This window comes from Megalops cyprinoides, chromosome 11, assembly GCF_013368585.1.
Source record: "Megalops cyprinoides isolate fMegCyp1 chromosome 11, fMegCyp1.pri, whole genome shotgun sequence".
Classification (NCBI taxonomy): domain Eukaryota; kingdom Metazoa; phylum Chordata; class Actinopteri; order Elopiformes; family Megalopidae; genus Megalops; species Megalops cyprinoides.
Genome location: NC_050593.1, coordinates 14,686,494 through 14,713,884, shown reverse-complemented (window position 1 = coordinate 14,713,884; position 27,391 = coordinate 14,686,494). Strand labels below are relative to the sequence as shown.

At 42.3% G+C, this 27,391-nt stretch overlaps 1 protein-coding gene across 2 annotated transcripts in view; it reads right to left on the bottom strand.

Moving 5' to 3' along the window:
* The window catches only part of LOC118785500 (activin receptor type-2A), a 48,820-nt gene extending 25,406 nt beyond the window's left edge, over positions 1–23,414 (bottom strand). For both annotated transcript variants that reach the window (XM_036540193.1, XM_036540194.1), the window contains exon 1: positions 21,755–23,414. In XM_036540193.1, coding sequence (XP_036396086.1) covers positions 21,755–21,809 — 55 coding nt within the window. In that variant the 5' untranslated portion in view covers positions 21,810–23,414. The remainder of the gene's footprint in view (positions 1–21,754) is intronic.
* Positions 23,415–27,391: the final 3,977 nt, after the last annotated feature.

Here is a 27,391-nt window from a genome sequence, read left to right as displayed (position 1 = left end):
AAGACACGGACAGCACTACACCCTACAAGAACAACAGCATAAACCGGAGAGGAAAATGTTCCTCCAGAAGTACCTATCTAAAGTGTTTCTGAGCTCTGGCATAGTGTTTGAATGTACTTCGTGTCTCTATTGCAGGCAAGCACATAATTATACCCTTCTCACTAGATCTCTTCGACCAAAATACAGGACAGTACTGGCTACTCCCTGAACTGAGGCTGTACTCTGTGCTTCAACCCAGTCTGCCATCCGGTTCCTGTCGTGCTCCCCAGCATGTGGACCTGATTCTTACCTCCTGACACAAGGCCCCCAGCTCTGGCAGTGAGCTTTCCACAGATTGCATGTGCTGGGTTAGTGCTTGTACCTCCCCTCTCCCTCTCTCCCTCTCTCCCTTTCCTAGCGGCAGGCTGAGTTAGGCTTACTCTGCTGTGGAGTGCTTCCCCAATCTTCCCAGAGAAGCTAGTGGCAGTCCATGTGCTGCACCTTTCAAAAACGTCAGTGACACAGACTAGTGGTTAAGATTAATTACAAGTGGTTTCAAATTCTACTGCCACTGTAGTTGTTGAGCAAGGCTTTAGACACATGAATGGCTGCGGCACGGCAAAACTGCAAGTGGAGCATGAGATCGCTTGAGTCTATTCACGTGGGAACCCCAGGCTGGCTCCCGTTACGGTTCAATTAGAACTTTCAGTACTGGTCACATGGGGGTCACAGCAGGGTGCTGCTATAGACCAAGCCCCCACAATTCCAGATTAATGCACAGTAATATCAAATACAATTCCCTGTGTTTCACAATATCTGATCTCTCTCGTTCATTCCAGGTGGAACTGCAGAGCCGGCACTGGCATGACAGAGCTAAACAAACAGCGATAGCAGTCTTAGGTCCTTTGAAGATCTAACCATCCTTCATCTGTCTTGAAATCCTGCACCTCCAGTCAGTCCACCTTCCTGAGTGAAAAGCAGTGGTGAGGCACTGCACACAACAGGCACACACTCCTCACAAATACAGAGCGGCTGTAGCGCAGCTTAAAAGAAAGCTCCTTGAAAGAACAATGAATGCCTGAATGAAAACCTTATGGGGAATGACCATTCACCCCAAAAAGCAACTTGCAACAATTATTCAACGTGAGCAGTGAGGTGTGTCGATTTGTAGTTTTAGAATCGCTGGGCGAACAATTCAGTGAATCAGTGCATGAGGGCATCAAAGTCTGTCAATGTTTCATAATCAAAAACTTCTGTCAGCAGTTGCAGCAGGAAAGTTGGCAATTGTTTGAGAGCAAAAAACTTCCTCCACCGATATTTTTGGAATGGCTACAACCAGCCGTCAAACAGATGGCAACAAAAATCCATCTGAACTTTAACCTTTTGTAGCTCAGCACTAGAACTGCGTAACTCAAGCCAGCATCGCGTTCCAACCCGAAGACCCCCGTTTAAAACATGCATGTCCCAGTTCCCGCTGAATAGAAATGTGCTGTGCTTTCACCAGCGAGCGATTTGGTTTGAAATTCTGTCCTTGAGAATGAGTCTAATCCTGTAAGAGCCGTTTGGTTTAGAATGCAGAATATAGCCTGGGGACAGCGTTCGGAGGAAAGCCTAACAATCAGAGATGGTTTTGTGGTTAGCCAGCACAACACTACGAGGTGGTATTTACGGAAATAAACATATCCCTCATGCTAGATCTCTGGGTATGACCGCAAGCGTTTAGATATACAGGGATGAAATTGCTACCTCTCATTCAGCTCGTGAACTCTAAGAACAGAATGTAGATCTTACACGAATACAGAGCAATAGTTTAGAGCTCTAATACTCCCATCCACTGTGTGCTGGAGGAAGTGAAACCACACCTGCTGCCCTGTGCCACCTGCACAAAGCCTCAAAGTACCACATCCCTCTGCTGGTCAGTACTGTGGAGCCAAACCACAGAGGCCTACACAGCACTGGCCTTCAGCTAAAAAAACATTTTATACAAGTTCAGTACCAGAATAGTACTGAACTATTCACAGCCAAAAGTACACATTTTGAACTGCTACATCCATTCTGGCTGTACAGATAGCAGTCTTGTTCACCACTCATATTAAAGTGGTTTCCCACACTTTTTATAAGGGTCTGACAGTAAAAAAAAAAAAAAAAAAAAAACACTATGTAACACCTTCACAACGAGAAGCCTATCAGTGTGCTATCCATAGTGAGAGACATTATCAAGACACAAATGAAATGTGGTCTGTGCTGCATTCCTCACAAGTAAAATCCATGTTCAAGTTCAAAAAGTCCTGCAAAGGCTTCACATTACATGGAAACACCCCTCTACAGCCATTTCGCCCATAATGAAGATAACAAAATGAAGTCTTGACTTGAGGCGGTGCTGGTGATTTTTGTAAGAAAGAAACTCCGCAGACATATTCAGAAGCAGAATGCAGTAAAGGTACCCCTCAGAGAGAGCAGGAGCGCTTTAATTGGAGTAAACAGTGTATTAGCCAGCAGGTGACCTCCCTGCTCACGCAAGTGCAGTGCACTGCCGAGGCTGACAGGACAATTACATGGACTCCACAGAGTCTGGCCTGGGCCCATAGAGTCTCAGCCATTAACTCTGCCACTCTACCTGCGAGGGCAGGGTAATCATACGTTTGGGAGTCAAAACGCCACAACACTTCACTGGCCCAAACTACAGATGGACAATATGGAGTCACCAATACTGTACAGAGCCTTACAGATTACATAGATGACAAAATGAAAAATACTGTCACAAGCCCTGTAGGTAAAATGGACAACATACAGGGAGCAATACTTTATGAAGCCTCATAGGCTAAACAGAAAACACACAGCAGGCAACACTGTAAAAAGCTTTACAGGCTAAATGTTTACTTCAATCAGTATTTCAACCTAATGTGCATGATTTCAAGGCAAGCTGACACGTTTATTATTACCTAATGAATACGCTTTCACAAAACCTGAATCCTTTTATGTAGAATGTACAGGTTTTCTTGTGCACAAACAGAACACTTCATTAAAAACAATGGTGTTCTGGAGGCTGTGGATGTGTTTGCTGAAGAAATTATTTTTGGGAATTAATTTGTTAATTGCCGTCAGTAAGGATAAATCCAGGGATTAGTTCTGGCAAAAGCACTTAGAAACACAAGTTGCTATTATCAGGATTACAAAGAATGTGCCAGAATTTCCGTCACAACCGTGCGAAAGGAGCTGCCTGCCGGAAGGTGCTGGACTTTGCTTATTAATGCCATACACTGACCCCAACAATAAAGACTGAGGACCCTGTTCAAAGTTTCCCTGAATTCTGGAAAAGCCGGTGGCTCTATTATAACCAGAAGCTGAAGTATGCGACCCTCTTTGGAAGAAAGCACAGGTCAGTGCTCCTGGTGCCACCTGTTCTCCAGCAGGGAAGACAAGCATGTAGAAAACACATAACATATGGCTCTGGTACTGGAGTTCAACTTTGTCGAAAGGTTCCCTGAGTGACAGGATAGTGATAATTAAGGTGGTACAGACCTCTGTCTAAAGCAACACATACAGTTCACCACACCGAAAGGACCTGTTTAGATCATCGCTATTCCTGCTGCTAACATTAATACACGTGCTACTTTTGTAAATATTACAAAAGCAGAGAGGCCTGTGATAAAGTTGCCCTCGGTCACTGGGGGCATTGAGTTCGTGACCGCGTGTGTTGTGAGTGTGACGTCCCAGGACAGTCCCCTGCCCTGGCAGCAACACTGTCTTTTTTTTTTTTTTTTTTTTTAAATTCATCTCATTCTGCGGAAGCCAGGGTTAAATGAAGGGGAAGTCAGTAAGAATCAGTCACTTCACCGCTCCACAAGCTCGTTCCATCAGTCTTACAAAAGGCTGGTATCTGGAGCTACTCCAGCATGAACATGTAAATGACTTTCTAAATAACACACCTCTTTTTTTGCACAGAATCATGACAGTAACCCTGGACCAGCAGAACCACAGTGACATGCTGTCCTCCGTGGTAGGCTGTAAAAGTAATATCACCACCCAAAATAAAGAAAGGGAACTACTTTCATCCCAGACTGTGCTACACAATTCTTTTGGAAATCCACTTCCTTGAGACAGGGCTAGAGAGTGAATTGGTATTATTCATTCAGGCTTAACGTCAGACCCAGAAAACCTACGTTTGACCAGCACCAGAGTCATAGCAAATGACTGTGAGTACAGGCTGTATGAAAGAGCCTACACACCATGAACTTACTGGCCGTTATTAGAGACTCAATCTGCTCCGCTCTTCTTTGTCCATTCCTTCACTCGTTGTTATTATTTGGACCGGCCGGGCCCGCGGTGACAAACCCACTGAAAACTGCATTTCCGGCGATTTCAAGAACTAAGAAAAGAGAAAGAATGGCAGCAGCACTCAAGTGTTCCACAGACCCCTCAACCCAGGGCCTTGGGCTTAAATGGAGAGGCCTCCAGCGTCCAGGAAGCCTGCTAACTGGAGTGGGGGGACAGCTTCCCCCTACAGATGGACCCGTGTGGGCACTGCGTTTTGCTCGGTCAGTCAAACGCTGCAATCAGGGCAATTTAGCTCAGCTGTTTTTCTAAGCGTACGTCAAACTGCAGCAGGTGATGTCAGCGTCAGAGCTGGCCCTGAAACTTAGTACAAAGCAAAATACTGTCACGCCAGCTCAGAGCCCCACAGCGCATGCTAGTCTTAATTACACAATCATTAAACAGGCTGTTGGTGCTGTATGAATGTATTCTCACTCCTGCTTTTGAAACTGCTGTTGCTACAGTGTGTCACATAGGTTCATCCTCCTTTATTCAACATGTAGGGCTGTCACATTGTGGCAGATAAACTTTTGAGGCCATGATTGGAAAGGTGGGAGGACTATCCTACATCCCCAGCAAACCAGTGGGGGGTTTCACTGGAGACTGGAATCAACATTTCACATGCTACATTTAAAACCCTTCCGCTAATCCAGCAGCAGCTTAACTCTTCCACATTCCAAAAAATATACTGAATATCAAAAGGAGCATCACTGTTTATACATGCAGGTTAGAGGAAAGTAATGAATACACAGTGGATATTGATTGAATTTTTTCCCCATGAATAGGATTAACTGATTATTCAAGACCATGATTGCGCTAGAGTGGCTGTTAGTTACATAAGCACTACACTTCATTAGTCAGAGAGGTGAGTGGGCATGAGCCATCAGGTGACTTTTTAACCTACTGAGTGTCTGGTAAACATCAAGAACAAGTCAGCTGTACCAATACAGCTTGCTTGTCAGAAGAATCTCTTTGAGCCATCATCATAGTGGTTTGTTCAGGACCTCATATCTTCAGTTTCACCCCGTTAAATCACTTGAATACCAACATCCTATCACCTCTCTGACTAACGAGGTCATGCAGTTATTACGCAACAGCCTAAGTCACTCAAACGTATCACTGTAAGGCATAAATAATCAATCAAATTGCCAGGAAAATTAATCCACAAACAAAAAGAGCACTTTTTTTTTTTCTAAAAACCATGGATGAATAAAGAGAGATGAATGTTCAACATATCAAAATGATACTGCATATTTATAGCACATTCAGTGTCGATCAGGCTTTGGTCATTTTCGGCATCCTTTTCATGGAGCAGGGTCAGAAACACTGTGTCCGTTATACAGGGCTAAGCGAGACCTGTTCTGACTCCTGTAGTGTCGGGTTACCACTCGGCCGGCGCTCACTGCTTAGCTGATAACACCAGGCTGCATAACAGTACTCTCTCACACACATTTTCAGAGCTTAACATGCTCTGATGTATTAGTGCCATCTCAGTCAGAGCTATTGCTTTCTGCTCTGTGTAATCACATTACAGTGAGGATGTGCTGTTGGAAGGGAGGGAGGTGCCTTCCAAAACCGTGCCGCATCTGGGAGGTGTAGCATAGAAAATAAGATCTGAATAATCTCCACCTGGGAGAAAGCTGGTGGCGGCTTCCTGAACCCATACAGCCCGGTTGCATTCTGAGGGTGGAGCCAATATTCGGCGCGACTGTCCAGGATATAAAAGGGCTTCAGTGTGCCCACCACCACCAACACACGCCTGGAATGTAACCAGCACATTTCCCTGAATTGGATTTTTGTGAGTTCGTTATGTTAGAGCCAGCAATAATTACTATGGTATGCAGAGTATGCACTGTAAGCAATCATTTTTTCAGACCTTCAGGCAACAGGACTGTACATTAAGGCAATAAAAGGTTGCATTTGAAACGCTGATTCCCTTTCTGCCCACTTGTCGCTTTCTCAAATTACAGCTTCAGTTCACAGCACATAGGACAGATACATGCACAAAAGGCAACAATGGAAGTGTTCAAAGGTAACGAATTTCAGAAGTAGCAGCAAGGCTGTTTTTTTCCAGGGCCTGTACAAGCAGCTCAATGTCTTTCAGCACATTCCTGTCGATGACTCAAGTACTCAGATCACTGGAATCACCAGTAAAGGCAAATTCACATTCACAAATGAATAAAGACAGCTTTGAGACCATGAGAACAGGGCTTAGGTTTGTCACTTATATTTAACTCATACGTGACCACATTGGTGAGCAAACAATTACACTGAGTGGTGAGTATTTCAACAATCTGCACGTCAGACACTCTTAGCCACAGTTACTTAAAAGGCTTAAAATCTTACATTCCGGAACCCACATATATAGCGGCTTTTTTTTTACCCTTTTTTTCCCCCAGGCCTATTTATTACAGTATCTGCTCAAAAGCAAAACAAGGGCGCTCCCATCTAGGATTCAAAGTCTCAACACACAGGTCCAGTCCAATGGTACATAGCAGGGACCCGTACAGAGATAAACCACAGCCACTACTGTAAAGAGCAGTCAGCTGATGTCAAGCACAACCGGAGGAAGGAACCAGCTTTAGTAACCGCATCTGAGATGGTGAGAAAAAATGGCTAGTCACAAAGGTTGCTCCATTTGTGCATTAAAATAACCCAACTCAGCAACAGAATCCAATCCCTTAATCCGCGCTGGAATGTTCAGCAGCCTATCAGTCTCCGGTTCAATTACGCGGCTGATCGCCGGCCACTTATGTGCAAGCTGAGTTTGCAAAGCCTCGAATGAACCGTCTACTGTACTCCGGGCCTGCTCTGCATTCCACAGGACTGCATTCTAATTGGCTCCCATCGGTCCGCACATAGTGTACATTCTTAGCTTATTCTACAGGAAGGGCCTTTTTTTAAACGCCTCATTACGCTGGACACGGAGGACAGAGAGTTAGGTGCGATCTGAAAGGAAAAACGTGATGAACAAGATTCCAAACAGAACTGGCACGGCTTCATTTAAATGACTGACTGTCTGCTTGAGGCAGCAAAGCACATCAGTGCAAACGGCTCAAATTTATGACTACATATACCACTTTTAGTACAGAGCCTTACAAAGGTACAGATGACAGCATCTGATGGCTTCCACTTGGATGTGCTGGCTAGGAAATAGTCTAACTTATGGAAAAATAAATGCTGTGTGCAGTATTACATGGGAACACCCCTGAGCCACAAAACCAAATGCTACATTCCAGTGACTCCTTCAAAAGTTACTTCAAAAGATGAGCAGCTCAAAAACTGCCCTTGTACATTTCTCACATATCACACACAACACCATAATACGCAGCTCCCAACACATAACACTGCAGTTTTAGGCCCCTGAACAGAAATTCAATCAGTGCTTCTGAAAAAAAGAATGTCAAGTTTAACAAAAACATGTCAGTTATGATAATTCCCTTTGTGGAAATCCATTTACGCCTTCCTATTCGTTTCTGAGCTCGTAAAGAATTGTATCAAACCGTGGGTATGAGCATCGATTAGAAGCTGAAGATGTAACAAATGCACTCTGGACGGTAACACACACAGAAAGCCAGACCAACTGATGAGCACTGCCCTGTGCCCCACCACTGCTTGCACTTTATCAAAGGAAGATAATGTGTGCATGGAAAATAACGCCCCACAGAAAGAGCCCATTCTCACAAACATCCACTTCACACAGAGGTGCTGGAGTGAAGGGTCATGGTGTTTTTGCTGATGTAACCAGTGGGAGACTGCCTGACCACAGGGAAGCCCAGCTCACTTCAGAAACTGGCCTATTGATGCAGTCGTCATCGTATCTAGTTCAAGCACGTGCTTCATTTGCAGCTACTGCCTTGTTACCAGTGAGGAAACAAAGTGTGTTAGACTGCAGTTCTGGCGATCCAATACTCTGAAACAGACTGCAAGCATAGGAGTATAAAGGAAATATGTAAATTCTTTTATTTTACAAAGAACTGGAAAGACCTCAAGGTTCTGAATGCACAATGCAAATTTAAGAAGCAACTACTAGTAAGAAGATTTTTTTCCCCCCATTCTGAAACAAATGTGACTCACATACAGAGTAAAACAGCTCATGATGCAAAACGCAGAATTCCTCTTGCATTTCAACAGCAGACCGACTGTTGTCAAGGTTATGCCTTGTAACGACATGACTGGATGGGAATGTAATGAGCAAGAGGTAATGGATAGTCCAGGCTTTCTCCTGGACCCTAGAAAGCAGCAAACTTGCACAAATGTATTAGCTTAATAGCTGTCAAAAAATGAACTCATCTTTATCAGATGGCCCTTATTTTTGACAAGGAACACCATCCTAGTAATTGTTTTCGTCTCAAGTCTGTTTTCGTCTGCTTTGGTTTCTTTCCATATTTAATCAGCATAAATACAAATATTTAGACAAGGCTGCAGCACACTAACACATATTCATAAGTGTTTACAAATCTTCTATCAAACTTGTCCCTGAAATGATTTCACTGCCAGTGAAACTGGTTATTGTTCCAATTCAATTAGAAAATAATTAATTAACAAATATTATAATTATAAAAATAATTTTGCCAGCTTTAGAAATGCACATTTTAACAGGAGATTGATAGTAATTTTTTAGACAATTCGACAACCAGTCACTTTCTTTGTTCTTGCTTGGTGACTAGATGGAGTACACCTACAGGACTGTCATTCTGGAGGAGAGTGCGACTAACAACTTTCTTCCATGTGAGTTTCAACCAATGTTGCATGTAGCAACCTATTTTTTTCAACAGTATTACTCCGTTAAATACAGATAGTAGAAGTTAGCTACATTTATAAGTTTGGTGTCTATTTATATCTTGATGTGACTGCACAGCCAGAGAGAGCCAACCAACTAAAATAACACATTTGAGACAGGAAAATGATGTCACCTTGTCAGCTGCAAGAAAAATCTTGAACATTTCAAACTTGACACTTAGACAGGCGTACCTGAGTTTAACCTTGAGCATAAAGCAATTCATTATCTCTTCTTTCAGATCCACAGTAAAGCGCTGTTGACAAATTTTCATGTTGTGATCTAAAGTGCGCAACAGTTACTGCTACAAAAATACGTCCTACAGAAAAGCTGCTGCAAACCTTTTTGTTTTTTTAAATGCCTTATTGCCTATTTTATTGCTAGTGAGCGGATACATAACAGTCAGTATAAATGAATCCATGCGCTTGAGGTAGGGATGTCATGATATACAAGTTTCACTATATATCATGGTATTATCAAACCACTATGCTATGTGGTTGCTTCCTCCATGCTGTGTCAATGGCATTTTGTTGAAAATGTGTCTGTTAAAAATTGTGCGTTAGCAAAATATCTAGTCTAGCATTTCTGCTCCACTGACATTTCAGAGTGAAGCAAGAAGTCTATTAATTGAGAATACAAACAATCCAGTTTATGAGCCCATGTCAATAGTTCAGCTGTTGCACCTGCTTAAAAATGGCAGAGGCTTCCCAGTTCTTTATCCTCTCAATGAAAGGTTCCCTTGGACATCTGGATACATTTTGGATACCTCAAAAATGCTCACAGGTTTCTTGTAAAGGGTGGACACTCAACTTGTAAACAGTGTGCAGGAAAAGTGGTTGCTAAAGGAGGAACATGTCTAATATGCTTGTATATCTTTGCACCATGTGTCAGTGTGTCCTGAAGTGAAGTTTGAATTGATTTCTGAGTTGCTACCCAGATGCAGTACCTAGGAAGTCAGCTAGTTTTATTTTCTTAACAGTATTATAAGGTAGCAAACCTAAGCTAGTGTTGTTGGAAATCAGAGTTGTATGTTTTGCAAGTTTGGCATCTAGAATGTTAATTAGCTAGCCAGTTCTCACATTTTTTATTTATTCAATAAATATCTAGGAAAATCTCATACCCTATATTAGAGCTGCCAATATGGTAACCCAATGTTAGCTTTATTTAAATATATTTTATTAGTAAAGGAGGAAGAACAGTTAAAAAATGAGAGGAAAAAAGAAAATGCAGTGAAATCAGGGAAAGGGAAGCCACCTTTGGCCGTTCTGCATGCAACGGTAGCTGTCCCAGGTGAGCAAAAATCACACTTAACATGACTTTCCATGAGAATCCTCCCTTACGCAGTCTCATTTGGGCTGGTCAGTCGCCACTTAATTAAAATCAACTAGAAAAAAAAAAAAAATCAATTCTCACTGTAATGGAAAGCAGAAACGCCTCCCCTTTGACCCATCCTCCATGATATACTTTTATCCAATTCCAGTAGGACCATTAGGCTCTGTCTTTTCATACCTTATCTGTTTTGCGTAATAGGTCCCTCTCTAACAATTTATGTACAGTAATGGAAACAAATTAACCCTGCCAGTCACTGACACACACACACACACACACAGCTGATATCTCCCCTACAGACCTTCCCTTCAGAGCTTAGAGGAAAAGAAAAACAATGACAGAGGGGGGAAAAAAAACCTTAGGTGCAAGCAAAAAAAAAAAAAAAAAGAGAGACAAAGTGAAAAAGTCTTGGGAGACTTAAAACGAGAACATGATAAATGTACAACAACCAGTTTTAATCAAGGATCAAAGTGGGAGCGTAGCGCAGCCAGTGTGTCTAGACTGTAGTCTGTTTCAGGAAAGCTCTGAAGCATATAAAATAACATCTGCAAGGCACATTAATCACACTTAGGCCCTTTCTGCAGGGCCCCTAAGCGCTAGGAAACTCGTGCTGAAATCTATTAAGCCTTTGTGGTTTATGACAGCGGCTCATGCTAACGTAAAAAACACAACTGATTGATGAAGCCAGACCAATCGGAGCGCCAGCGGACGGACAACTGCACACCCATGTTATTATTTGCAGCTTAATGCTCCTCAACACGCTCGCTCATGGCATTTGTACATCCACACAAGAACTACTAAATTATTCAAATGCGCAGCGCGCTTAATTTTGTTCTTATATTCTCCGCACCTGACAGCGTGTTGGTAGTTTCTGTTTAGGCAACAAAGCTGTCGCTGTGTGACTCGGGAGAAAAAGGAAAAAACGTGGGGTACAAAATTTACACAGTGTGACACAATTTAAGTCAAACCTACAAAGTGTGACAGTGTGCAAGAACAGAGACTGACAGACATGACTTTTTCCCCGACTCACAGGCAGGAAAAAAACGAGAAACAGGTAGGGAGAAATCCTTTGTCTCGCTTCCTTCCACTCGTACGCCTGCAGCGAAATGCGCTGTGCCAAGCCATTTACTTACTAATTTCCGCTGCCGCTCAGCGCACAATCTAGTTTGTCTTCACCAAAAACAAACTGCAAAGAATCTATAGACCCTGCTCTGCCAACCACAAAAGGAAATGCCTTCCTGTTGCAAAAGCCAACTAGGTAAACTCTTAAAGCCCATTTGGAAGGCAAATGAATAAAGATGACCAGAGTGGAGAATCCCACAGCACAGTTCTTCAGAGGAATGTTTGCACTGGGTTAAAGGTTAGTGTCTTTCTGGGACTTCAATAACAAGAGCGCAATGCCATCAGTCTTACAGCCTAAAGCCTTGGTTCAGAAGGGACAACCATCTGTCACCACCCATCTGTAAACACAACCCATATTTACCGTTTACATGGAGGTAAGCTGCCTTGAAATGATTACAGACCTGATAAACAGTTTACTTGATGGACAGTTTACAAAATTAATTTACAAAAAGTTGTGGGGTAACAGTTTCTAAAGAGAGTCCTGGAATAACTCCAGAGCAGCAGAATGGTGGAGCTACAGAGAACAGAGTGTGCTTGGAGTCCCAAGATACCTTTTCACCTCCAGTTTGCAGATTGCTGTTGAGAACAAAATGTGCAGAAGACGAAGGTACAAGCACGAAAAAAAAAAACACGAACACACAACATACACTATATGGTTGTGAAATCATTTGAATTAAAAGCAAATCTTTTCGTCCTTGACTTTGCACAATATGTTTTCTGCATACAACCAATAATCTCGTGAACAATTCAGCTAACTATGCCAGTGTGTGTCCAATGTTCTGATTATTCTGTTACTATACCCTGCCTACGGGCTGCAATGAAAATGAGCGGTTAGCACTCAGCTCAAGTGTATTGAACAAGCTACTATTTAAAGTTGTAATGGTTCCTGACCAAAATAAAAAACAAAACCGAAAACTTCAGAGTTCATTTTCCTATAACTCTCCATCAGTTACGCACAGCAGTATGAATCCAGGACCTGAGAGTCACCATAGATACCAACAGGAGTTGGTCTAACTGATGTATTCAACAGTGACGATGTGGACCAGGAAGGAGTGCGCTGAGGACCCTGGCACCAGTCTTATGTAGGTCAAACAGCCATTCTAACCACATATCCTTTAAAATGTGAAATGCACAGTGAAGAGAGCAAACACCGTAGCACTAAGGGGGGTCCACAATGCTGCTTGGCATTTTAAGAGAGTGGCCGTTACTGTTCGATTTCAAAGTCACACTAGCCAGATCAGAAAGAGACTACTCCCGTTGAGACAGATCTGGTGTCCTTCATTGCAGTGCATCCAGCAGGAGAAGGACTCTGCTCTTACCACTGCACTTATGTCTTTGGAGCCCCGCAGAATATTCAGAGCAAACACTGCTTCATGCAACTGGAGCCCAACCCTCACCATCTCCTGGGGTCTAGTTCATCTACTGTGGGCACTGATTTTGCTCCTGGATGTGCACACAGGCACTTTCACACAAAATGTTTGTGATTGTGAAGCAGGCATTTCTGCACTGGGTTTGGGTTGTAAGTGGAAAAACTGCTGGATGGGAGCACAGTATACACATCTTATGACCCAAAGGAGGGCTACACAATAGTGGCCATATTTAGGGTGTCAACTTGGTCAATCCATGCCCCGGACACCTTATTACTGATGTCACTTTTTGTTTTATGCGTTTTTCCCTTTTACTGCGCAATTCAGAATGGGACATCATACAAGAGCAGACTCTTCACAGAACCCTCACAAGAAATTGCACACAGACCACTGCTATTTTTCCACTATGCAAGTTGACACTGCACCGCAGCAGAGCAAAAAGAGATAGGACAGACCGATCTCCACTGTCGTCATCCCAACAACAAGAGTTACTAGAGTGCCAGTGTTGAGACAAACGAACGCTGCCCAATGACAGACACCTTACCCTGGTGGAAGGAAGCCAATCATGTTTCGCCAGAACAGTACTTTCCAACGCAAATGGTCACTCTTCCCTTTCAAACATATAACTACACATAATCATGTATACAGTGCCCTCCATATTTAATCATTTCCTGGTTAAGTTTAAACTGCATTTGAATCCATGGGAATACTTCTTTTGCTCCGATAAAAGGCTGACATTAACACCTCTGCAAATATCAGCTTCATAGTATTATATATATTTATATTATATATATTTTCCAAACTGTGTTATGCCTTTTAAAAAAAACACAATGAGAAAAAAAGAAAATAATCAATGAGGCACTAATTAAAGGCTAGGCACATTCCACTGATGTAATGCGAGCAACCAGCAAGGACCTGATGAATCACGGGGGTGCCTGACGACGGTGAGACGGGGAAGCCCTGACCAACCTTTGCTCCCTGCTGTGGCTCCTTGTCTCAGTCGGCAGATGACATGGCAGATTTCTAACGTAGGCGTTAGGGCTCAGCCTGCACTCAAGACAATTCCCTTGAAGACTGACCCACTCAGAACCCCCCCTAATTTTGCTTTATGTCAGTCTCTTGCTACACAGGATGCAGTAGTTGTTACATCAGTACAGCAGAAGAGGATAGGCCAGTCAACAAGGAGACAGCACAGTCAAATAACACCATAACACCAGGAAAAGTGGGTTTTGTACTCCCATTCTTTGGGTGAAGCCACTGGGTAAGAAACCCATGATGAGACACACAGCATATTAATGTGTTTGGATTACCTCAAGTAATAAGATAATACACATTTTAACTGTAGTCATTCAGGGCCCCCGCTGCATGAGGGCTAAGGGTAATACGGTAATTGTAGCCGCTGAAGCACTGATTAAAATTCAGGGCAAACACGAGGGGGATTTCAGCTTTGTGGTACAAAACCCACAACTTCATATTTAAAGGAGCAGGGGCTTAATTTAATTCTGCAAATTGGATTTGTGTGCTGCCAAAGGTCAGCTATTCCTCTGTCCGAAAACTCACCCTGGGCACCTCAACTGATCAGTGCCCACCTTGGTGGATCTACAAGGGTCCATCTGAAGTTCACATAGTAAGGTGACTGCCAGCTTCTCAACAAACAGGAGAAACACTGCCAACAGGACAGCCAGGATGCAGCACAATCAGTGCCATTTAGAAAAGTTTCAAAAGTCACACACTGACAGTATTTAACTAAGGACTAAAAATACCCTACATATAAGAAAATGGCAGTGTTGCTGCATGTGCATCCAAATGTACATGTCATTGGTACACCATTCCCTTCACAATTATGCCTCAGAGGCAGTGGCCTGAGACACATAATGCACTCAACATTTTGCAGCACTTGGGACTTTCCTTCAGTTTTCAGACAAACTTTTTCCTGGTTTTGAATTTATCACTCTCATATTTGTGCCATTTTATATGCAGATATGTGAAAGAAATAACAAAGCATGGGTCACTACAGACTAAACTAGTGGTGGAGATGTGCACTGTGTCACAGCCTGGTTTTGCTGACCACAAAAAAAATCACCCATTTACACAAGCCAGGGTGGGGATGTCACTGTCTGTGGGCCTGGAAGACCCTGCATGCTGACCATGCTCCCTCCATGGGTATTCTGCAGTAAGGCAGATGAACCGCCAGGTGAATATAACTATAACTCCACTATAAGTGGAGAACCTGGGTGGGTAACCTGTTGTGAGAGCAAGGAGAGGAGAATCTAGAATGAGAGCAAAGCCTGACCCCTAAACAATAATGCATGACTCCTGCTCCATCCGCTTCAAATGAAAGCCTGCGCCCAGCACATGGTTAGTTTACATCCAGCCAGAGGCTGGTGGTCATGCACTGCAGAAGCTCTTCAGAGTGGCGCTGACCACCATGGCTTTAGTGCAAAGCCACTTCATTATACTTGGAAGTACAGCTTGTTTTAATGAACACAGCATATACTGTATATGACTGACATTTTGCAGAATATCATTTTCAGTCTTTAAAAGGATCTGGCTTTATGTTATGAGAGCTTGAAAATATTGGTGATGCAAAGGGGATCCACAGAGATTGATGGAAACAGGAAAGCCATTTCACTCTGTCATGAATCATCTCTGTTTCCGTTTACTAAGAGGCACAGCTGTACAGATGCTGTGTCTCTCAGTAAATAATGTGACTTTTTTTTCTTTTTTGTAACTCTTATTTACTCTAAACAACCATTTAAAGACAAGGTCATCAAGGAATTAAGGCATTTTAAGGGCATAAAATCAAACCCGTACTTCAGGCAAGAGATGAAGATCTCAGTGCTCCTAATGGGTCAATCTGGGCAGCATGCTGTGATGCTGAACAAGAGAACACACCCAAGAACTGTCCTTTCCTTCATCAATGTCTTCCCAGCAGTGTGAGAAGGCAAAAAGTGACTATCACCATGTAAGGCCTTATGTGTCAACTGGCTGTCAGAGGTTGCTCAGAAAATTCCCCAACAGCATGGCATTTGAAAATTGAAGGAAAAAAAGAAATCCTGTTTCATTTTGCTTATAGTTTAAGTGATCGACTCGTTACGAACTCCTGAAACTGATCATCTAAACCGGCTGTGCTGGAGCAGGGAGAGATCTAAAACACGCAGGACAAGGGGTCCTCCAGGAGAGGTCTGGGAAATGCTAGTTTAAGCTAACCCCATCCACTGTCCAAAATAGTAGTGCCACAGCCAGAACCCTGGCCAGGACAAAGCCAGCCAGAGGCTCTTCTTCCGTGGCTGAGGAAAAAAACGTAGTGAAAATAGAAATCGGCAGAACAGCACAAGATGCCATGCACAAGCTGGCAGGAACAACTTCACACCTGTACCTCCAGCTCATTTCACCACATAACTGCAGAAGAGGGTGAGGTTTAAAATCATTATTCAATCAGACAAGCTAAACAAACCAGACCCCCAAAGTCAAACCAGGGAGAAGTTGGCTTTGATCCAGTGTGTGGGAGTTCTGCGTTCCACTGAGATGTGTGAAGAGGAACTGAGTCCTCACACCCTGATGCTACAGCATCCTGCTCCCACTGACAGCCCGTATTCCTTTTTTTTTTTCCCCCTCTATACATTTACTTGTAGAAGCCTGCATCACAGAAGCTCAGTTTCACTGGCAGCTTGTTCTCAATGCTTTGGTTTAAGGGCAAATGCAATTGCATGGAATATGAGAACAGAGGTGAACAGAGTACAGAGCAAAAAAAAACAGCAAAGAATCTGTCAGAAATCTGATAGAAACCAAGCTTTACATCACCAAATATTACAATATAATTACAGATTGAGGGTTTGTTTTTCCAAGAAATCATGAGTGTTCTGATAGCTGTTGCAACACTAGAGGTGTTACTGGTGTCGCCATGCAGGCCTTCGTCAGACGGTTGTATTTTGTGCTTAGTTATTTTCGATGTACGGTGAATAACCCATCCCAGATTGCCTCATCTTCACCTGAATTTTCACACTGACAGGAAACGGGCCGCCGCTGTGACAGAATGCTCCCAGATGTGTGGGTGTTCTCCCTCCTTTTATAGAAACAGAAACTGGATCTAATCAAAACGCACAGATTGACATTCCGTCAGGGTGCGCTGACACTCTGAGCAGCATCTTCCTGGTAAGCTTGAGGAAATCTCTACAGGCATGAATATGAAAACCATACCGCTTCGATTTTCCCCCAATCTCACTTAAGAACAAACAACACACGAATTAGGCTTTCCAACTCGTTTCCATTCCCAGTAATTACATGATTGCTTCTAGGTCCTCCTGGGCTTAATGGTGACGGTGCAACAGTAAGATACTGTTCTCACCCGTGCCATCTGCCCAAAGGCAAACAGGCCAAGCGAGCCCCTAGTTTAGGATGCAGCATGGTAAATTTGCATTAACGGTAGACTGAGGGCGCGGCCTCTTTCGGAGGTCAGTCTCCAGTCTGGGCCCGGCGAAACCCGGGAGAGAAGGCGCCCCGCGGTGGTCTCCCATTACTCACGCCCCCCTCGTCCCGTCTCTCAATGGAGTGTGACAGGCGCGACTCCGGCCGGCCTGAAAGCAGCCGCTTCACGCCGAATCTGTGAGAGAATGCCTGAACGCCAGGGGCTCCCAGCCTGCCCGGGAGAGAGCCGAACAATCGTGTGAGGGACTCGGAGAGGAGCTAGGCAGGTAATCTGAGAGCCGCTCTCAAAAAACAAGTCACGCAACATGATCCCGGACCCCACTGACGAGCTTGGGGTGCAGCAGTGTCCCAGCTGTTTATTATTTTCAGTGAGATTACTGAACCTCAACTGCTACTGTTACAATAATAACTTGTTCCCATGCTGTCAGACATGGTGCAAAAAAATGCAAAAGGAGATGGTGTTAAAATACTTCAATCAGCTTTGTCATGAAAATAAATATTGCAATTAACCTTTAAAGGGACATCTGAATTTCTGCAGGCTTCCACAGTACTGACAATACTTATGCTTATCACTGTGCAGGAACAAACTCAAACTCATGGACAGCTAAATCAACAAGGCACATAGCAATGAACCTCTTCAGTGACAGAGCAAAGTAAAAGCTAAGTGCTAGGCTAAATGAGGATATGGCATAGCCTATATCTTTAAAGCCACTAGCACACTGCATCTTTTTGCCACTCAGACATGTGAATCACACAATTTACATACAACACATGAACGCGGCTAATTCACCCTGCTTAATACCAAACAATGTTTTCTTCACTTGTCACTCCCCATTGGGTTTAATGTTAAATGGACTCGAAATCACTGGGAAATCTGTTCACCGTCACCATCACAGTAGTAAATCACAGCTGTTTTGCTATTTAGCTGCATACTTTATTTATTTAACCAATACTTCACACAGAAACACTGAAGAGCCAGTCAAAGTTGATGGAAATGCATTGTGAAGGGATATCATCAGCTAAAATAACAATGGATTGAAATCTTGTCATAACTGTGCCAAACCTGTCTGCACATCCACCCAGGTCAAAGCAGGGGATCAGGCACTTCTTCTTAAAATGAGGTCAGGCTTAAGCTAATGAACACTTTTGACTCCGAGTTCTCTCATGAGGTCTAAGGGACAATCAAAGGCTACAGCTGTTCTGCCCGCTGTATCATTGACTGCTTCCATCAACAGCCCTGGACCTGAGTCCTGAGACTCAAATCAAATAGATAATCAACGGCAAAAGGAAAATATTAAAATAGGCACATGAAAACTCACCATAAAAACTCTTCAACAGCAAGTCGGAAGCTGGGCCAACATTTTCTATGGCAACTTAGAGGTAATCCATTGCCTAGCACAAGGGCAAAATGCACACCTAATGCTATTACTCCTTACTTGTATCACCCGGCTTTCAAAGGATAACCTTGACCAACCAACTGTTAGGGCAGCTTTTTAAAAAAAAGCCACATATAGAGGATTAGCTCAACAGCTAGCTCACTAAAGTGAGGACACTGCACTATTCCTGATCTGTCTTTACTTAAGTCAGCAAAACTACCCGTTAGCTATTAAGAAGACTAAGTCTGATATGCATAAAAGAAGTCAATGGCCCATACATCAATCCAGCAGCGAAATGGCTGCCTTGCTGGCATTCCGCCAGCTGCTTTACTGTATAATTTATAAGAGCTTTACAGTGTTTCATGTAGGAATCCAAGCGGTAGCTTAAGGGGAAAACAAAACTGAAAATGTAGCCCACAGTGTAAAACCACAGGCTACCTAGAAAGAATGTATTAATGAGCAAATGGGCATCTAGCAGATAAATTCACAGTAATTCCATGACCTTGATTTGAATTCTGTGACACCAAGCAGGCCGCTGCACCAGCCAGATGCCCTCTCTTCACTGACTCCTTTCTGGCTGTGAGCATCAAGTCTTTCACCCATTGTCAGTGGCCACAATGTTCCTGGAACACAATCGTTGGGCACTTAACAGGGCACACACTGAGAAACAGACTCGTTCCAAATGGTGCGAGACTGGGACATGCAGGGGCCAGCTCTTCCCTCTTGGCTCGGATTTTACACGTATTGACAGACGCCATCCTGCTTAAATGTGCACTTGGCTGGAGGAAAAGGGAACCGAAGACATCCAAGCGTTTAATCCCTGCTGTTGGCTGTTGACGGGCACTGTTTCTGAGCACCATAACGTCCAGCACAGGCAGCCACTTCTCACTGATTAGACACACAGATTTAAAGAAAGCAGCTCTGAGGAAGGGGTTAATGCACTCAAATAAAACACACGCCTGGCACTGCTCAGCCTCTGTGCCTGTCTGTTGACAGCAAAAGCGAATGATAACTCCCGTGGACAATTAGCCCTGAGGGTTTGGGGGGCACAACTGTATCAAAACCATGACTTTACAGCATAACCCTGCTGAAAATATTAGAATGTTTTGCGAAGCATGAGAGAAACAAACTGTCCCCCCCCCCCCCCCCCCCCCCAAATTCTGCAAATGTAATCTTGCACTAAGCTCCATGAGATAAGTGAAAGTGTGATTAACCTTGCTCTGGGCATACACCCAGCTTCAGTCCGAGGCATAACTGAATCCTCTGCCGTGCTTTTACTACAAGCCCCCTCCCCATGTATGTGATGAAACCAGCTCTGCCCACTGCATTTTACCTGCATATTCCATGCAGCCCCTTCCCTGAAAACTATGGAAGTTCCCTGGGGAGACTGTAACGTCTCAATAATATTTACTGCAAGATATTCCCCTCTGTAATTTGTCAGCGCAAAGCTAGGTTTCAAGGATTCTCTGCCAGTAAAAATAAGATGCTTGGAACAGTATACCCATCAGAATACAAGCAGATTGTTTCAAAGTTATCTTAGACCAAAGGACAACTGACTGTGCATTTCATCCGATGTTCAGGAAATAAGGCTTCAGTCTGGCAACAGCATGATTGCTTCTGTTTGGTTTCCCTTCAGTATGCACTGTTTTTGTGGTCCACATGAATAATCACACACAGAACTCTGCACCTCAAGAAGCATATACAGCATGCTTCTATGTTCAAGTACCAACAGAAAAAAATACCAGTGTCGCATGTGTGAAACTGCATAAATTAATTTCACTCAGCAGGTTGGAGTGATACCTGTACCCTGAAGGCTCAAAACCTAATGATACTGAACACCTTAGCTCTTTAAACTACCTCATTTACACGGATACTCTACCAAAATACGGAAAATGTTCTAACCCGTTCTCCTACGTCAATAAAACGAAAGACACTTTGAAGAAGCATGCAGAGTACTAATTTTGCAGTCATACCTTAGATTCGCTCACCTATTCCATAAATACAAGTCAGGTACACACAAGTATGACAAGTTACAAAACAAAGCATTTCAGTGCAACTGCCGTGTGCTCAAAAATTGACGTTCGTGTTTATCATTTAACAAAATTGATTGCTCGATGTATAGCAGGATAAATGCCGAATTAATCATAGCAACAAAACATGTAATTACACCAGCTCGCTGCACTGTAAAGTTGTAATGAACGCTGGCATCCTACCGGCTATTACATGCAAACGTGTTTTACCAAAATACCAACGCTCCTTTTAATCAGATAATCTGATTTTAAAACAGACTGTTTACAGCAACTGCAGCAGCTACACATTAGTGCTCCACATTCAGAAAGATGGCTAACTAGATTCTTTGGTTCAATTCTCTAATGCAGGATGTACCGTTAGGCACTTTGTTCACGCCTACTATTTCCTTCATAACAGTTGGAGAAAAAAAAAAACAACAAAAAAAGATACGAAACTCCAGTACAAAATGTTCAGACCCAACACTACATTGATCTGGCATCACAAGTAAAACTGGCATGGCTCTGTGTATTACAGCCAACGTTATATTCATCCAACAAGCTAAATGCTCTTTTACACACACGCATGTATACTGCACGTAATAATTTTATTTAAACTACCATGCTATACCTATTGACTCTCCGTGGGGGCCATCGTACAGAATGCATTCGGCTTGCATAAAACAACCATTCATCTAGCAGTCAATGTTAACTTATACAGCTAGCTAGTTAGCAATGGTAACAGAACACTAGGGGATTCAAACCCCATTGGCCACAACTGTTCCATTTCCAGAAACTATCTAATAAATTGAATCGGTACCACGCGTTATGAGGTGCAGCGAAAAATAACCCGCAGCATTGGACGTTAGGGGGTAACGTCAGGAACTGGCGACTGGACGGGTGTATTATGCCGGACAGCAGCCATGCAAATCAAATGGTACATTTGCATTGCCTCCGCTTAGACAATGACACACACGATGTATTTCTAACAGCCATATACAAATGGAGACATACAAACACATGCGCACAGTAGCGTTAGCGAGACATACCCACCTGAGGAACAGGATATGAGGAACACGGCAAAGGCTAGTTTCGTGGCTGCTCCCATTTTCAGTCCAGGAGAAAATCCGTGGGGAACCTCTAATTCAAGAGATGATAGTCCAGAGCCGTTGTGTCTTGTCGCTTGTTATTGTAAAAATCGACCGAATAATTTCACAGATATTTCATTAGGATGGTCGTCAACGGGAACAAAACAGACTTATAACTTAACCAAATGCCAACCTAATTGTTAGCTATCTTGCAACATGTATTGACAGGTGATTTATCAAGCTAACCTTGGAAAATGCAAAATCCTCGGTGTAAGGCCCAGTTAAGGATCCCCTATGTTATTGTATTGAACTCGAGGATCATGTGTCACTAGCCTGGTCGAAAGCATTTTCTTCACATGCAGCTAACCTTGGCTAGCTATTAGCTAACTGGCTAGTTAACTATTAAAATAGCTAGCCAACTCGCCAACTAACCCACGATTCCCACGTGGAAAATTCACAGCGGATGCGTCGCTTGTCAAATGCAAGCCAGCTTTCCAGTTATTACTGTAGCTAGATAACTAGCTTGCCAGCTAGTTGAAATGGATAATGCTAGCTAAAGTTAGCTAGCTAGCGATTGCAGCTTGTTGCTTCCACCAAATACAAGCTTACAGCTCTGTGTCACATGAGCCCATCACCTTGCTGCTGTTGAAAAAACATTTAACGAACCAGTCAAGTAATGCCTTTCGCTAGCGAGCAATTCCGTCTTTCCAACTTGCTTGCTCGCTAGCAATGCAAGATTAACAGCTAGCTAACGTTACAGTTAGCTAGATAGGTCGTTATGATGGTTACTTACAAAGTAGATTGCTAACGAGAGCTAACCTTGGCTAGCTGATTATTTGCAGAAATATAGAGGTAGGCTAGCTAGCTAGCGAATGAGAACCGGCACCGCAAAGTCCGAAAGCGGTCACATTTTTAGGATTTGCATGATCACCAAATTCTTAGCTAGCAAGCACGCTAATTGATTCAAACAATTGACGTTGGCTATACCCGCTTAAGCCTTGTTGCATACAATCACTGGTGGAAATGGCAAATCTAACTACACTTAGAAAAAGCAGTGCTGGTTCAAATATTCTGCTTGTTTTAAATTCATAAAACACTTTTTCCCCAATCAAAAGCGACTGATTCACAGGAAAGTTGAAAGGGAAATAACCTTCAATTTGCCAATGTTAACTTAGAAGTCAGGTCCACATTTCGAAAAGGTTTCAGCGGCTCGCGTTCAAAAACACACAGCAAATAACGATCCTTTGTGAAATGTCTTCTTCATAGCTCAGCGCAGAAAACGCCAGCTCCACCACGTTAGCTGGCGATCAGTATTTGTTGTTCTTCCTAGAAACGGCAAATCGCGGTGCTTGCCTTTGCCAGGTTTGTAGTGTAATGTTGGTTGAAGCAGCTAGCAAGCTAGCTATGGGGTAGGACCCGATCTGGGAGGCAAGTTTAAATCGAGGTTTTCAAAATAACTTCACTCTCGAGATCGCAAGCCTTTCACCAGAATAAAGACCGAATGCACCCATTAACGTGAACAGGGATTCCTTTAGGCTTTTCGACGGTATCTCGCAAAAAAATGCTCCAGCTGTCACGAGTCTCCTTGACCGACGGTACTTGTTTCCTCCTGCCGTTTTCCTCTCATTCAGTGAATAGACTGAATCCAAGATGGCGGCAAGCACTGATTGTTTTTGTTTTTTTCCTCTCCTCTTCAATCTCGGCCATCCCCTTCGCGAGCAGTCGTCCTGCAAGGCAAAATGTAGTTGACTGACATCACGGCACGTCAAATCGAAATTAAGCAAAACCACACCAGTAGCCAAAGGGCCGAGAAAAGCAACCAATCCCGCATAAGATTCCTCCTCGTTTTTGGAATTGATGCGGATATAAAAATTGATGCTTTTCTCCTCGCACGGTGCGGGGATTGGTGTAAATCTCGTTTGTTTACGTCCAAGACGGTTACAACAGAGTTTATGTTATTAGCGCGGAGAAAAACAACACATCTTAACCGGTTTGTATGGAAAGTGATTGATAGATTATGCGTCCTATCACCTACTGAAGATTATTAACATGCTTTATCACCACATACTCAACAAAAGAGAAATCTCTGCAAAGGAGTGATTAGCGGTGACATTAACTGGGCGTTTAGATCCAACCGTAATTTCTGATTGAGCAGATGCATAAATAATTCAACATTCTGTGCTTGCTGTAGGCCTGCGGAAAAGATGCAGCTGTGCAGATATTATAAGATTGTTCCAAGTGCGTTAACGTAGCTCACAAACCCAGGCTCTTGCATGTTCTGTGAAATATTTCGTTTGTGCGTCGTATTTAGTTTGATTGCAGAAATATGGAAAAAGATGCCAAAGAAGTTATATTTCTTTAGTTCACAACAATCCAATATGTCTCCAATATATTATCCTCTCAGAGATGAACATAAAATCTTCAATACAATAGTTTTGTCATTCTGGGATGTATTGTAGTGTACTGTAATAGTATTGGTAGGATATGGACTTCTTACTTCAAAAGGAATTTTATCCGTTGATAAAAATAGGAGATATGCCCAGCAGCTGCTCAATGCATTTGCTTCATTGATGAAACCTGAGTTCAGCATCATTTACATTTCAAAATTAATTTGGAATCATATTTCAAAAGAAGCTCTTGGTAATGACTGTTCACCACCTCTTCATTGCCATCATTGTAGTCCCAGAGCACTCATAACTAATTCAAAATCTACTACGTACCCTTGGCATGCTTTTCCAGTCTGACTGGAAGTATGTGTATCAAGCCAAGGCCTAAGGTTTTCCTGGTTTTACAAAAAGTGATATTCAGCTCATAAAAGGTTACAATCCGTGTGCAAATCATTTTGAGATGAAATAAAGTTGCTCGTAAATGATAAAAAATAACCATTCAACACTGAATATTTAGGTATGCTGAATTGAAATAAAACACTCAGAGGTTGAGTGCTTGGCTCTAGATCCCAAATTACTTTGTAGGACAAGCAAATGTCAATGCAATGAATGCTTTCAGAGGTTATGCTGGGAACCTTTCCCAGGGCCTTTTCTCCGATTGCCGTGAAAATATTTACCAGAACACAATGCACACAATGGGTCCTGAACACCAACTGTTTCTATACTGGTATCATCTGACATGAACAATATCAACATAAACACTTATAAGTGTTTATAGTAATGAAAAAAACAAGTTAACAGGGAAAAATGCACTGATTCCTGATTTCCACCTGTGAAGCTCCCTTTTCATTTGTGTGCTTGTGTTGAATATCAACCTGCATTATGTAGAGTCTGCATGAATTAAAAATGGAAAGGTATGTTGTTTTTTACATGCATACATTAGATACATAAATGTACTCTACAAGATATACAAATGTTAAAATAATAGTTGTGGGTGTGAAAAGTCCCCCCTGTCAACTAATAAAAAAGCAGACTGGAACAGGAATTTTTATTCTGTAAAACAACGGGAAGAATTTAACATAATCAATGTTCTTTAATTTCACCATGAGATGTGATTGGATTCCATGTCAGATGTGTGACTCACATGAAGCAACCTGACCTCATTACAATCATCTTGTCTTGTTTGCTGAAAACATTTTATGATCCATTAATATCCCCCTCATAATCCACCCTTTAATCTTCACTGTCTAGTTTGATGTAATCACTTTCGCCATGATGCATCTTATATTTTGATCTGTGTACTAATTCCTTACATGCAAAGTCCATATGATGCCATTATGTACTCTGAATGTAATTCCATAATCACATGGGTCACACATGCTGAGCACTGCACTCCCTGGAAAAATTCCACCCAGAATGACTGTATTGGAAAAGACAGTTCTGTCAGGAAGATGAAAAAAAGAAAAGATGGTACAATGAAATCCATCACAAAGATTCAGGTCACAGAACCCCTTCAGAACCTCCCCTCCCAGCATTTAAGTGTATTTGTTCATTGATAACATGCTCTTTGGAAACCAAGACAAGTGAGAAGGGCAGTTTAGAGGGTGAATATTCCATTACAGAGGTTAAATAAACACAGAGAAACACTTTTATAAAAACAGAGAAATGCAGCTAGTTATACAACATATGTATAAGAAATACTATCTGTACATTTCAACCATTACTTCTTACACAACTCTTACTTGCTTACATACCTCTTCTGATTGTGGGTGGATGATCTGTCAGGGTTTTTGAAGATTTGGTGAAGTGGTTATGTCACAAACATAGACACATAGCATACTTTTTTGCTAAATAGGTACAATCATTACTTAAGAGTGCACCATCAAATTAAAATCTGACTGACAAATAAATTAAATCAATTAAAAGCTCAGACTGTGCTGATGAAGCTGATATTTTATTCTGTTGTCAAGCTGTTGTTTATCTTAACAATATTATCTTAGCAATATTATAAAAATCATTGATAAAATGTGTTCTCTTAGAAACAGCAATACTATATCAGTGTTGAAACTCTACGAGGTTGACTTGTAAAATAGAATTGGCTTATGGGATAATTCCCTGATGGAATTAATGAATAAATGAATGAATGATTGAAAAATAATCAGATAACAATGTTTTTAGATAGGTATCTACACATAACAGAACAACTTTCATTAATGGCCACAGACCTCACTCTCCATCTCTAAGAGCTTGATTATAAATGCTTGGTTTGGAAAGAGTTTAATCATAATAGTAGTTATCATTGAAATGGGAGTGGGCCATTTTGAATGTGATGGCTCTTATGAACAACAGTATTGGTTGATACTTGCATTTTAAAGGCTTTTTATTATCTTGGAATCCTCACATGACTCTTTATCAAATGTAAATTGAATCACAGTCATTTCACAAGTAGAATTGATATGTATTAGAATCTTTTTTTATACTGTTGCACTGGTTGTAAATGCATAAGGAATTCTAGAAAATACACTTGTTTGGCAGACACTCCATGGTCCTGACCATACAAGTGATGATTAGGAGAGATTGAGCAATACTTGTCCATTATTGGTTTGCTTATGAATTTGTTAGCTCAGAACACTACTCTGGAGTCTTGGCCCATTGAAAAAGCAGAGTGTCTAAGAGGCGCAGGTCTCAAGAATATTTTGACAGATGAGGCAATGGTTAATGGGCAGAAAACCCTGCACTCTCTAAAAAAACAATGGTGCACAGAAGTCTTCATATGCACTTTACATATTGAACCCCACTCTCCACTTACATATAGGGTTGCACATGGCTCCAGGTTTGTTATTACTGAAACATTTGGAATTCTTTGTTTTCAGCAGTGATTTGTCAGTGTGTTTTTTTTAGGCTGCTCTGATGTTGTCATACCTACAAAATGTCCTCAGGCTGCTAGAGCAAAAATAAATTAAGGCTTTTCTATGTTAATTTTGCAAGTTAAACCTAAGTAAAACTGGTGGATGGGGGACTAAAGAGCTTGAGGTCAGGAATTAAACCAACACTGTTGGGTTTGTATACCATTGTATGGGGTTAGAGCTGAAATGTTGAAAGAATATTGCAGGAAAAGTGCAGATAAATCCAATAAAACCACCTCTGAATATGCTAACCCTGTTAGGGCAAATTATTTTTCACTACTACAGCTCACTTACCAATGATTTCAATTT